At 40.7% G+C, this 13,218-nt stretch overlaps 1 protein-coding gene across 6 annotated transcripts in view; it reads right to left on the bottom strand.

Moving 5' to 3' along the window:
• The window catches only part of afap1l1 (actin filament associated protein 1 like 1), a 34,337-nt gene that overhangs the window by 1,541 nt on the left and 19,578 nt on the right, over positions 1-13,218 (bottom strand). For 2 of the 6 annotated variants that reach the window (XM_023959323.1, XM_020706709.1), the window contains exons 2-18: positions 11,497-11,622; positions 11,116-11,199; positions 10,945-11,027; positions 9,750-9,885; positions 9,504-9,599; positions 9,202-9,416; positions 8,949-9,128; positions 8,782-8,865; positions 8,268-8,337; positions 7,939-8,043; positions 7,650-7,861; positions 6,359-6,504; positions 6,202-6,274; positions 5,839-5,953; positions 1,587-1,754; positions 853-1,028; positions 551-676 (exon numbers count right to left, since the gene is read on the bottom strand). In XM_023959323.1, coding sequence (XP_023815091.1) covers positions 551-676; positions 853-1,028; positions 1,587-1,754; positions 5,839-5,953; positions 6,202-6,274; positions 6,359-6,504; positions 7,650-7,861; positions 7,939-8,043; positions 8,268-8,337; positions 8,782-8,865; positions 8,949-9,128; positions 9,202-9,416; positions 9,504-9,599; positions 9,750-9,885; positions 10,945-11,027; positions 11,116-11,199; positions 11,497-11,622 — 2,195 coding nt within the window. Of the gene's footprint in view, positions 1-550; positions 677-852; positions 1,029-1,586; positions 1,755-5,838; positions 5,954-6,201; positions 6,275-6,358; positions 6,505-7,649; positions 7,862-7,938; positions 8,044-8,267; positions 8,338-8,781; positions 8,866-8,948; positions 9,129-9,201; positions 9,417-9,503; positions 9,600-9,749; positions 9,886-10,944; positions 11,028-11,115; positions 11,200-11,490; positions 11,623-13,218 lie in introns of all 6 variants that reach the window. The other 4 variants (XM_023959322.1, XM_011480384.3, XM_020706710.1 and 1 more) reach the window with 3 other exon arrangements.

Genomic DNA, 13,218 nt, shown 5'->3' with positions numbered 1-13,218 from the left:
GTTTTAGGAGGCTTATTTTTCAGAAGGACCTGGGGGAAAAAAACAGCTTTTTTTTCTTTCCAAATTATTATTTTCCTCTGATAGTTTTATTTTCTACTTATTCTCATTTAGATATCTAGCAGGCACTATACTGCAAAAACCTAAAAAAGAAAAAAAACTGTTTAAAATAATGTATTTTTTTCTGTCTTGCAATAAAATTATCTTATAAAAAAGTTTTTCAACAGCAAAATAGTCTTAGTTTGAGAAGACAGGTCTTAGTTACCTGATTCTTTTTCTTAAAATATGAATTATTGGTAAGACTATGCCTCTTATCCCATTGGTGGATTTTTTTTGGCTTATTTAAAGAAACTCTTTTTTTAAAATTATATTTACTTTTCTTATAAGTATTTTATCTTGTTATATAGTGGTTGTTTATTCTTTTTCTTTTAATTTTGCTACTGTGGGTTCAGAAATGTCCATGATGGCAAATTATGAGTCAACAGTATGTGCAAACTATAAGCAAAAGATTGCGTGACAGTTTACGAAGTTCGTTCACATAAAAACTAATCACCTTTGCTTTTTGCATGACGCTTCCAGAAGAGGATGCGTAAACAGAAGGAGGTCTTCTTCGCAATTCTGAGGCGCAGTTCACAGGCAAAGAATCACTGTAGATGTTCTGGATCTTTTTGCTGGATGGCTGCACAACAACGGGAGAAGATTTCTGATAAATCTTTTCTTAAAGAGATGCAGTTTTGAGCTTAATTTTCTTTCATATAAGTCCCCCAGCATCAGAAAAATGCCACAAGAACATGTCAAAAACACCAAAAACAAATTTTTAATCCCCTCCACACACACACAAAGCAGCAGATTTACCCTAACAGGGCGTTTTGCTTCCACCGGTGCCCCCAGAGCTCCACCTGCCTGGCTCTTCTTCAGATTTTCTTTGACCTGAGTTAGTCGCAGTTCCAGGTCCACCCTCTCCGCCTCTTTGGCTCGACAGGCCTCCTCCAGCTCGGACACCCGTGTCTCAAGGAAAAGCTTTCTGCTATCTGCTCCCCACATACATACATTTGCAAATGAGAGTGTTATGTGAGTGGAAGTACAAAACCCTACAATACATCAACAATTTTGTAGTAAAAAATACAAATCCTAAAAGTTCTGGTAGTAAACTCATGCTCCTTTCCCCACAGTTTTGTCCCACAAACAGGAAATGAGCTCATTAGATTTTAATTTAATTTCATAACCAAGTTGTTGGTTTTAATATTGGTGGTTTTCATTTGTGCCTGTGGGGGAAACGTCCCCTCACATGGCCTTAAAAAAAGGAGCTCAGGATCAAATGAAAGGAAGAAATAGAATTTTTACACAAGAAATATTTTTCAAAAGGTTTTCAAGAATAACATTTTCAAGAAAAAAGTGACAAAACATTAGTTATATTATTCTTGATTTTCTATTTGGGAAAGCAAACTTCAGAGTTTTTCTTGTTTTAATTGTAAAATATATAATAAAGATGTGTTTCACTTTACAAATTCCCAAAATCAGCATGTTTAAATTTCAACAGTGGCAGTGATTGCAGCATCTGTTTTATGTTCAGCCTTTGATGTTTTTACCAGAGGCTGTCTTTAGCTCTTCCTTTAGTTCCCTCTTCTCCTGCCGGAGTATCACCAGTGCGTTCCGTATCCCGTTTTTCTCACTTTCCAGTTCCTCTTTGTCTCTCAGGTAACGTTTGGCATCTTCCTCAGCTCGCGTTTTCCCATATTTTCCATACTGGTTGGCATCTAGACAGGAGCAAAGGTGAAGGTTCAGATGTGCAGAGGTTGTGGGAAGAAGATGCCTCACACAATGATTTATTTCCTTGTCTAAATAAAGCTCCTCATGAGAAACATTGACGCGGTGAACGGAGGTGTAATCATTTGACCTTAATAATACAGGCAAAAAAAATAAAAATTGGAAGAAAAACGTAATGCATAAAATCCTCATAACCAAAAAAAGAATGGCAAAGGTCAGAGTTGGGATAGGAGATCTCATGAGAACATCAAATAAATGTCAGATTCCACCCTGAAGCTCTCAGCCATGGAAAGTGAGGGACTCTTTGAAGTGAGGAGAGGGGAGAAGCCACAACTACCAAAACATCGTTATAAAAGGCCGTCATATCACTTTCAAGAACCGACCAATCTCCTCATCCCGTAAAGTAAATGACACCACCAGTGAAAGTGAAGAAGCGAAGCAAAAGCCAGGAGATCAGGAATGGAAAATTAGAGGAGGAAGAAGGATTGAAGCAGATGGTATCTGATGAGATAACTGTCAATGAACTGGACCGTCAGCAGCTTGAAGGCAGTGAAAGCATTACTGCTGTGGGACAGAAAACCAGGGGCATTATTATCTAAGCACATCTGAGGTGGTTCTCTCTGAAAAACTGGGAACTAAAAGTGTGGATGGATGTAAAGCTTACAGATGATGTGAAATACAAATTTGTCAAAACTAACGAGGTCTCACAGGGATCAATTTTAGCCTACATCTGCTTTTGACAATGGATGCCTTCCCCCTTTACAGGAAAAGGGATTCAAATTGACAATAAAAGATAAATAAATAAACTTGCTTTAATCATACAAAACAAGTTAAAACTGTCCATCTTGAGATTTTGAGGTGTTAGAGTACTTTGTTAGAGTTTCTTCTGATAAACTATTAACAATGACGTGGATCAAAAAGCAAGAAACATGCCAGACTATGTGCCAGTTCGTAATAGACAGTCACAAACTTTATAAATGTCACAAAGATGAAGGGAATTACTAAAAAGTGAGCATCAACAAGAGACACCTCTCTAACTTCCAGACCAAAGCCAAAAAAAATCTAGTGGCTGCAGTTTAACAAGTTACCACTTGGGGCTTTTAACACTAAAACAAGTCTATAATATTTTGTGTTTGCTTAGCTACATTTAACCCCTTTAAGCCTGAATTTATACCCAGCTATGAAAAAAAAAAACATTCAGTTAAGTTTTTGCTTTCAAGTTGATGCTAAATTCAGGTATTTTGGTAAATGGCGTATACTTATATAGCGCTTTTCTACCTTCTTTCAAAGGCCCGAAGCACTTTACTACGGAGCCCGTGTCCTGACATTAAGATATAAAAATATATCTTGTTCCCACAGGTTATTATGTCGTTCGCACGAAATACTATTCCGTTCCCACAAGATACTATTCCGTTCCCTCGAAATGATTAACTCATGCGAACGCAATAATTATGTCGTTCGAACGCAATAATTAATCCGTTCGAAGGCAATAATTATTCACGTCATAAGTCATTCACGCGGATATGCTCTTTGTACGCCGGCAAAAGCCGCTTTCAGCTGTAACTTCCGTGTCTCTGTGACCCATATTCGTTCAAAAAAGGAACATGAAAAACAAAATTGATCACTTTATTACCGTCTCAATGAATATAAGAAAAATATCAAAAGATTTATGATAACTAGGCTGCTTTGTCAAACGATAGCTCCTGCTAGGCTAGCTCCGCCGCAGAGCTCTCTGTTTGATCATCTATGCCGGCATTTGGGCAACTGGCTGGTCTGTTGTCAGACAGCTGATATTGTAGTTTAGGGTCGAATAGGAATAATAATATTCAGGACTTGTCTTTTATTAACTTTAGCAGTCAGTATCTTTACATTCGAAGGCTATTAGGCTACATGCTAACTGACTAGCCGATCATTTCCTGTTATTAATTTACGTCATAGATTTACAGCAGATACCTTCACATTTCTGTCTGTGTGTGTCTCATTACATTGCATTGAAGACACGGAGGATGTTTAGAGAACGGATTTATTTATTTTAAAAAGCACAGAAGCATCCATCTTATTCACGTTCACATCATCTGGTACGCCCTCAGTCATCTTGCTGCAAAAGCCGCTTCCTGCCGCTACTTCCGTGTCTCTGTGAGCATTCAATAGGGGTAAAAATAAAAGCAAGAATGGTCGATCTGTTATTTTCTCGATGACAATCTGAAAAATATCATATTAAGCTGGCTGCTTCGCCTAAAGCACTTACCTTTAGCTTGTAGCATAACAACAATGGCAGTACGTCACGTTTCCCAGAATGCTTTCCTGCCAATCATTGGCCAATCACCGTGTCCCTGTGACCAAGGTCTAACAACAAGACCAATGGTTGGCCGCAAAGCATTCTGGGAAACGTGACGTACTGCCATTGTTGTTATGCTACAAGCTAAAGGTAAGTGCTTTTGGCGAAGCATCCAGCTTAATATGATATTTTTCAGATTTTCATCGAGAAAATAACAGATCGACCATTCTTGCTTTTATTTTTACCCCTATTAAATGCTCACAGAGACACGGAAGTAGCGGCAGGAAGCGGCTTTTGCAGCAAGATGACTGAGGGCGTACCAGAGATCATCATCATGTGAATGAACGTGAATACGATGAATGCTTTGTGCTTTTTGAAATAAATAAATCTGTTCTCTAAACATCCTCCGTGTCTTCAATGCAATGTAATGAGACACACACAGACAGAAATGTGAAGGTATCTGCTGTAAATCTATGACGTAAATTAATAACAGGATCAATGATCGGCTAGTCAGTTAGCATGTAGCCTAATAGCCTTCGAATGTAAAGATACTGACTGCTAAAGTTAATAAAAGACAAGTCCTGAATATTATTATTCCTATTCGACCCTAAACTACAATATCAGCTGTCTGACAACAGACCAGCCAGTTGCCCAAATGCCGGCATACATCAAAGAGCTCTGCGGCGGCGCTAGTAGTAGTACTAGCCTAGCAGGAGCTATCGTATGACAAAGCAGCCTAGTTATCATAAATCTATTGATATTTTTCTTATATTCATTGAGACGGTAATAAAGTGATCATTTTTGTTTTTCATGTTCCTTTTTTGAACGAATATGGGTCACAGAGACACGGAAGTTACCGCTGAAAGCGGCTTTTGCCGGCGTACAAAGAGCATATCCGCGTGAATGACTTATGACGTGAATAATTACTGCGTTCGAACGGATTAATTATTGCGTTCGAACGACATAATTATTGCGTTCGCACGAGTTAATCATTTCGAGGGAACGGAATAGTATTTTGAGGGAACGGAATAGTATCTTGTGGGAACGGAATAGTATCTTGTGGGAACGGAATAGTATCTTGTGGGAACGGAATAGTATTTCGTGCGAACGACATAATAATCTGTGGGAACAAGATAATAACCTGTGGGAACAAGATATATTTTTATATCTTAATGTCAGGACACGGGCTCAGTACTTTACAGTCACAGTCCCATTCACCCATTCACACACTGGTGGCGGCTCCACTGCCAAACACTGGCGCCAACCTCCCACCAGAGGCAAGGTGGGGACACTTCGACTTGTGTGTGCAAGGCAGGTATTGAACCTGCAATCTTACGATCATTGGTCATGGGTTGACCACCCTACCACTGCACCACGGCCGCGCCAACCTTTTTATTTTATTTTTTGAAGCCAAAATAGGTATATTTTTGATAACAGCATATGTGAAGGAGTAGACTTTTAAAATTAAGAAAAAAAATAAACATTTAAAACCTGTGAACAAATGAAGGTGCGTTTTTGACTGACAAGTGACAATCAGACCATCAGCTGTACAACATCTTTAATGGGATTGTTCCAACTATGGCCAGGATCATAAGCCCCGCCTTTTCTGTGTTAGATGTAGGAAGCTGATTCGCTGTGGTGCCCCCTAAAGGGGAAAGCCGTAAGGAAAAGGAGATGATGGAGGTCACAGCTGACACTAGCAGTCAAAATCTCCCCACCTTTACACTTTTAATGGCAGTTCAAACAGGATATGTTCATGTGAGGCTCTCACTCTTTGCTTAGCTCAACATACTTACGAGAGTTTATTCGCTTGATGGAGGTCAATGGCTTAGTTCTGTCGGAGTCGCTGCTTGAAAAGTTTGAGCGCCGCTTCGCTTGATTCCCACTCTGCTGCTTACGGGTTTCCCTCAACTAGTCGGAGAGGATTAAGGAGGAGAGGCATGGGGAGGATGAAGGGAAACATTTTAGAAGTTAAGTTCATATGTATTTAGCTATACACTTAAATGAGACTGCTAAGTGTCTATATTTTTGTCCATTTGGGGTCAAAGGTGGATGTTTAACTTGTTAAAAGACCACTTTCCTTACAAAGTCAACTATTTTTTCATTAGTAAAGCTCCTTTAAGTACAAAAAAAATAGAGTGTCTGAGAATATGTCATACCTGCACGTCCTCATTAGGGACTTCATCATACGTTCTGAAGTCTTTAGAGGAACTGCTGGAGGAGGTGGCCCACCTGAGATCCCAGAGAGCAGAAAAAGTTCAGATCACAACATCCCTGCTTTGATCGGACCTCACCCAAGCATCCCAGCTCACTTACAGGAAAGAGCATCGTGCAGCATCTCGAATGTTTGCGATCGTTTCCACGTCAACATAGTCGTAATGCAAAGACTCCGGGTCTGTGGAGGAGCCCATCTCTGCCAAGAGGACGCCGAGCCATCGTCCAAGCTCCTCAGAACTGCTCGCCTGCCCAAACAGAGGTAGTTTTTTTTTTTTCACAGGTCAGTGGTTTTTTCATAAAACAGATTTGTTTGGTATTCCTATCCAAGATAAAAGAAAATGACCACTGCTAGGAAAGTTTGTTTATGAAGTTTCTATATTTAATCATATAAAAAAAATAGTTGAAGACAATAAAACTTCTTAATTTCAATCTGAATTTAATTTTCTTAAAAAAAGTAAAGAGAGGTTTATGCCAAATTTCCAACTGCGTTCCTAAATTTGCAAAATTGATGTGAGTATTGAGGCCAACCAATGAGCGGCAACTGTGAACCTACAGGACAACTTTGGTAGAGAGGCAGAACGGCCAGCCTCTGATCGGAAGGGAACAGGTTTGGTTACTGACTTACTTGCCTATGTAGCAGTGTCTATTGGGAAAACACAAAACCTCACAAGTATTTAGTGGTTATGTTGGTACCATCAGTGTCTCAATGTGTGTGTGACTGTAATGCTACATTCACACCGGGCATGTGATGTGGGTTCAAAAACGTACTAAACACGCAATTTTGGATGCGTGTTTAAGTGTTTACGCTGAACTGTTGCTACCAGATAATACTGCATATCCACCACCCACAGTTGGAAAAGCCAGTGCAAATCTCTTTAATCATGCTCCAGGCTTTTTTTTTCACAGCTCTATTAAGATATAAAAGACTTGGTGTCACATACTTCCCGTAACTACTCCTCAATGATCAATTTTCATTCGATTGGCACTTCCATGAATTGAAAGAGATATCATCCATATGTGACTATCAAAGCCAAATCCCTGACTGGCTGAATTTTCAGGCTGGTTTAACTTTCAATTTGAGTTCCTTGAACGTGTGTCTTATATGTAGAGTCCAAAAACGGTCATAGAAATTTGCATAAAATGCATGAACACAAACGTGTGCATGCACATTTACATAGACTTTTCATAGGAAATGCTTAAAGGTGTGTTGCTGAGGGGGCGGTGTCACGTAACTTCAAGCAAGGTAGAAAAGCACTCTATAAGTACTGGTATACCATTTTTAAGTTTACGCCATTGAGGATTGCTCTAATAAAGAATATGTCACTTTAGTAGAGCAATCCTCTGAATCTAACAATTGTAATACTAGTGCAGCTTTAAATGGAGCAGTTACCTCTAGAGCAGCCACTTCTGTGCTGTTTTTTAGAATACGGAAGGCGAAGGGGTGTTTGGGTCCAAGACCTGGAATGACCTCACACCCGTGAAGGGACAGTGAAGGAAGGGAGGTGTGAGGGTCCCCTTTGTCATGGTAAAAATGCAAAGAGCCTTTGCAAACGCAGCACCACCTTTCCCTCCACACCTGGTTAATCAGCACCGACAGGTAACCTGCAGAGAGGTGGGATGAAAAAGAATGACGTTTCTACATCCTGCAGACAAGGAAACACCCAGGAAAGTTGTTATACCTTGTCCAGGGTCTTTGTTGTTTGCTCGAGAATATTTTTTCTTAGAGAAGCTGATGATCTGTGAGATCTTGCGACCTGCAGCGAAAGCACTACGTTTCACCTTCCCTAGAAGAACAGAAAAATGATTTTAGCCTCAAGTTTTTAGTATTTAGCACTGGAGATTGGACAGTCAAACCAAATGTCAACTGATCAAATAATTTCCACTATAACACGTGAGAAGAAGTGACTAGAGATGGAAACTGCAATGTGAGTTGATGCATGTAGTTGGATAGTGGTTGTCAGCATCTTCATAGGCTTCTGTAAAAAATCAGAGTGTGGCAGAAGCTCACCATTCTCCTTGTCTCCAGCTGACACAACCACACTGTCAGAGTCAGACGTGCTTCTTTCAGCAGATAACCTCTGCAAATGAAACAGGTTTACACTTTCTCTACAAAACCTCAATGCTGTTCTTTTCTTTGCAAAGTTAAACGAGAGCAAGTGCTTGAAATGACTCTTTCTTATAACTGCAGAATCACGAAAACAGAACCCTACAAGTTTTTCTTCTCTACTTGCATCCTATCTGTGCTTCTTTGCCGTACATTTTTGTTTTCTGACTAAATGGTAAGCTTTACAGGATGCGCTTCTATGACACTAACTCACAGAGATCCCTGTCATTGCTGCTTCAGCACAAAATTACACTGCATATTTCCCCTTTCCCTTGCCAGACCTTTGTGATGCATAGAGGTGGGTGAAAGCAATTTGTCGGTGACAGAACAATTGCTACTTCACGCAGACCTTTCTTAAAAATTACATCTTAGGAATAGGATCAACAGGGAGGCCGATCATCCTCTCCTCCTCACATACCTTGTCAAGCTCATTTTTCCTTGGGATGACAGGAGATGCCGACTCCTCAGACCCAGTACTCTGACCAGTCACTTCTCTAACAACCTGTGAAAACATTTAAATGTCTTTCCAATCTGTTGTTGAGGACAACAGAATAACAGAAAAGTGTGTTTAAAATCTGAAATTACTGTGAGCCATGTTTGAGCCTGCTCCTTGCTCTGCACCGCCAGCACAATGCCATCTCCGTTGGGTAAGGTGAACCGAAGCTCGTGGTGCTTTCTCTTGCTGTCTTTGGGCACGTAAACTACAGTACACTGAGACAGCAGGAGATCCACATTGGGGGATGTGTCCTTGGAACTCTTGTAGCACTGTTACAAACAGATCCACAGTTTATTGAGGGCTAAAAGGGGCAAACAAAGTGCTGTCATTAAAGCCTCTAACTTGTAATCTGTTCTCTCGTATCACTGTGAGCTGCTTGCCCCACTGGCCGAAGCGTTTTTTGCGGAGCAGAAAGGCACAAATGCGGCAGTCTCGAGCGGGAGGCATGGAGCTCTCAACTGAGGGCCACTGATGAGTGAGCCGGATGTCAGGACTCCGCTCTTCTTCGTCATCCTCGTAAGATTCGTAGGAGCTGCTCAGAGCATCAGAGTCGTTGTCTGAACGAGAAGAAACAGATCACAGAGATTGACTTTTGGAAGAAAGCTGGCGAGAAAGCTTGAGTTTTCATTGTGTTTTCAGCTCACATGAGTTTTTGCGCTGTGAGTTGATGCATGTAATTGGGTAGTGGTTGTCAGCATCTTCATAGGCTTCTTCTATAGAATTTGGAGGGCTGGGCCTCCCTGTAAAAGCAAGGAATGCAATCGTGGATTCACTTCATGCTCCTAATTGCCATTAAAACATAGTGATTATTTATGTTTGGAGCAATGGAGGCCATGACAGAGAACTGCCACTAAGGTCATGAAGCTCAGCTGACGTGGGAAAAGGCTAACCTCGTGTGATTATGTACTCGGGCATCTTGCCAGGGCTGAGGGGTACTGCTTCCTCGTAGTACTCCTCTGGAGGTGGCGTTGTTGGCAGAGGGGGAGGAAAGATGGCTGAATGTGAGGCAGGGGAGTCTGCAGAGACCTGCAAAGGGTAAACAGAAACAAAAATGTTGTACAGTTTCTCTACAGCTGAGTAACAGCACATGAGAAAATACAGGAAAAAATAATGCATTTAATTACAGTCATCAGATTTATATTCCAGACATGCTTGTGAAGAGTGATGAGTATGTGAACATGGAAAACCCCCACATGGAATATAATCTGTGTGGTTTTCATCACCCTGTCTTTAAAAGCCATTGCAGGGAGGTGTTATGTTACTTTGGAGAGTAACGTTAAGAGAAGCTAGATATGAATATGAATAAAAAATACACGTCATGCAAACATATGTTGTCATTTCACCTTCATTTTTTAAAGCAAGGAAACTTCATTTGGATAGAACAGTTCATGTAAAAGAAAATTCAACAGCTTTAATTAAAACATGAAAAGAGAAATTCTAAAGAGATTTAAAAAAAGGGTGATCAATAAAATAAAAAGTTAAAGAAAGTTAAAAAAAAAGTTGAATTCACAGTAAGCTTAAAGTGACAGTGTGGAAGTGAACTTTCATAAAAGATTAATCAAATGCAGCTAAGACTTTCTGGAAGTCGCTCTCCAAACAGGGAGTGGATTTCCAGATATATGAAGCATTGAAGCTGAATGCATTCCTCCATGTTTAGCTGAAGTAAGTTGTGGCACATCCAGTCTTTTTCAATGGAGTCTGTAAAGGGCCTAGGTCTCCTGATGTCATTGTAATATATATATCTGTGTGTCATCTGTGCAGCTATGGTCACTAATGTTGTTCTTTGTAATCTGGGCCAGTTGGAGCATGAAGATGTTAAATAGAAGTAGCCCCAAAATAGAGCCTTGATGAACTCCACAAGTAATTTTTGTTGGCTCAGATGTGAAATTAAGAATTTATACAAAATAGTTTCTGTTTTCCAAGTATGTATGTAACCCCTTTTGCACTAGTCCAGTGAGACCCACCCAGGTTTTCACTCAATTGAGTAATATAGCATCGTCAACTGCATGAAAAGTGGCACTGAGATCCAAGAAGACCAACATGCTGGAAAAGCAGTAATTCACCTACAGCACTTTTCACACTTGCCTGCGGTTTTACAATGTCCGTATTCATGGCAGCGTCTTCCCTCAGATCCTCTCCAACGTCCTTTAAGTCTCCTATCGCACAGTCTGTCGCGGCATCAAAACGCACCGTTACATTTCAGTGTAGCGGTTGTTCAGAGCATGTATGCCTAGATGTGCTTCATGCTTAACGCACCAAATGTGTCAAAGAGCGACTCTACAAAGCTTGTGCCATTTCTGTAGACGGATGAGTTCATGTAGATGTAGTCTGTTCCTGATACTTGTGGATTGGAGCAAGAAAAAAACAAATATTACCGTAAGCCTTGCATCAAAGTATATACAAACTGATTCTGCATTAAAATAAATGGTGTAATCATCCACCTGTGTGCAAGTTGTGCATTGAGATTTTAGGTATAAAGGATTTTTTGCATGGTGTAGTTGCTTAAAATTCAACTTTCTTTAGTTGAAACAAATAAGTTTAAAATCAAATAAAGCATGTCTGATGGCAAATGGTATTTTGAAAGGGAATTTCTGATGGTTCTGCAAACTTAGTTGGATCTTTGGTCCTCACCCTGACCTGGTGGTTGGATTTGCTGAAGGAGATTCCACACTGACGTCTTCTTCTCCTGAATGGAGGAGCTGAGGTTTTCCTGGTCCAGCATCTTCAGCAGCACACTCAGCTCACTCACCAATGCATCCATGGCTGAAGAGGGGGAGGTGAAAAAGGTTCAAGGGGGCACGGATTTTGTTTATAAGCAGACAGGGCAAAGGTCAAGCCAACAAGTCTAAACAAACCCCAGGTGTATGTCCAACAACCTCTCTGCGCTTTGCTCTCCTTTTGTCCGGCTTTCATTTAATGTCAGCGTGGCTGGAGGTCTGTCAGTATTAATCCAATGTGTCATCACAGTCTCCCACCCAGGTTAAGACAGACTAAACAGCCAAAAAAAATGGGGTTTGTGGGAAATTTTCTAACAGATAATTAACTCAGAGAGTAAAAAAATATCAGGTTGGTTAGAATAAAACATTTCCCAAATAAAGAGCAGCTGTTAGCCCAATAACAGAAAGAGAAAAAAACTTGAGTCCAATTTGATGTAGAATGCTAAGGAGGCAGATTGACTGTTTTCTTGGCAGAAACCTGAGATCCTGCAGTTAACATTTAGAGGGACAAGTAGGAACAAGTAATGGCCCAGAGAGCAAAACAAGACAGCATGTAAAGGAGAACTTCCAGAGTCGGCTGTTGGAGCTAATAATCGTTTATAGGGTCTTGACCTTTTTCCCCGTTTGAGAAATGTAAGTCGTGGATTTGCAGAAAAAACAATCTGACAGGATTTCACAGGATTTTCTAAGTTCTTTAATTTTAAGAAGTCAAATTATTGGAATATGTGGTTCACACCATGTGTTGACCTGAGAGGTGGGACAGCTCCACTCCCTGTTCGGAGAGCAACACTCAAATAAACTGCCTCAAACCTCCAGCTGCTACACACCCTGAGAAAGATTTTCAAACTTACTACTGATGGGGCAAATTTTCCTTCTGTCTCATCTCCAACAACTAATAATTTCCTTTGTGCATGCTTAACTTATCCCCCCTCTTTAATCCTCAAATCCTTCTGGGAGGTCAGAGTCTCCACTAACAGATCTACTGCCACAGCTTCCTTCTGTCTCCAACCTTTTCCTTTACTCGCTCTCCCGTATCTCCATTTATCACAGTCTAGCTAAAGTGGACCCACTGAACCGTGCATCTTGTTGGGGTCAGAAACAGGACAGCCGCTGAGCTAGAAAAAGGCTTTGTTCACCGAGCACTCATATGGCAACAAGGCCTGTTGTACCAACACACAATCACAGACTTAGGGTGCACAAATAATTAGCTGTGTTATCATATAATAGGAAAGTCACAACCTCAGTTCCTCTGTGGTGCAGATCAGAACCATGCCACTTCTTGAAGACAGAAATACTTTTACAAGGTGGGTCTTCCTATAACAATGCCAAGAAGGCATTCAAGCATATAACAGTAACAGCAGGAGTGTGTTTGTGAGTATAAACACTCAGTTTTCTCAAATCCAGAGGTTTCCTTGCATTGTGTTTAGAGTTATGAGTGGCTATGAGGGATTAATTCATGCAGGGACCTGGTATTTCTCCTCAGGACAACCCCATTCACCCAGAGAAAATGAGGAAGTGGAGTTCATGTGGAGGAAGTTCCAAAAAGTGGGATGTCTTGGCCTGGTGGAGGCTGCATCTTTGCCAGCTGCTCCAGCTGTTTAGATTTTGGCTCAGGCACTGGTTTTTCCCCTAACCATGTAAG

This window comes from Oryzias latipes, chromosome 10, assembly GCF_002234675.1.
Source record: "Oryzias latipes chromosome 10, ASM223467v1".
In the NCBI taxonomy this organism is placed as follows: domain Eukaryota; kingdom Metazoa; phylum Chordata; class Actinopteri; order Beloniformes; family Adrianichthyidae; genus Oryzias; species Oryzias latipes.
Note: the sequence above shows the minus strand (reverse complement) of the source record. Positions and strands in the feature narration are given on the sequence as shown.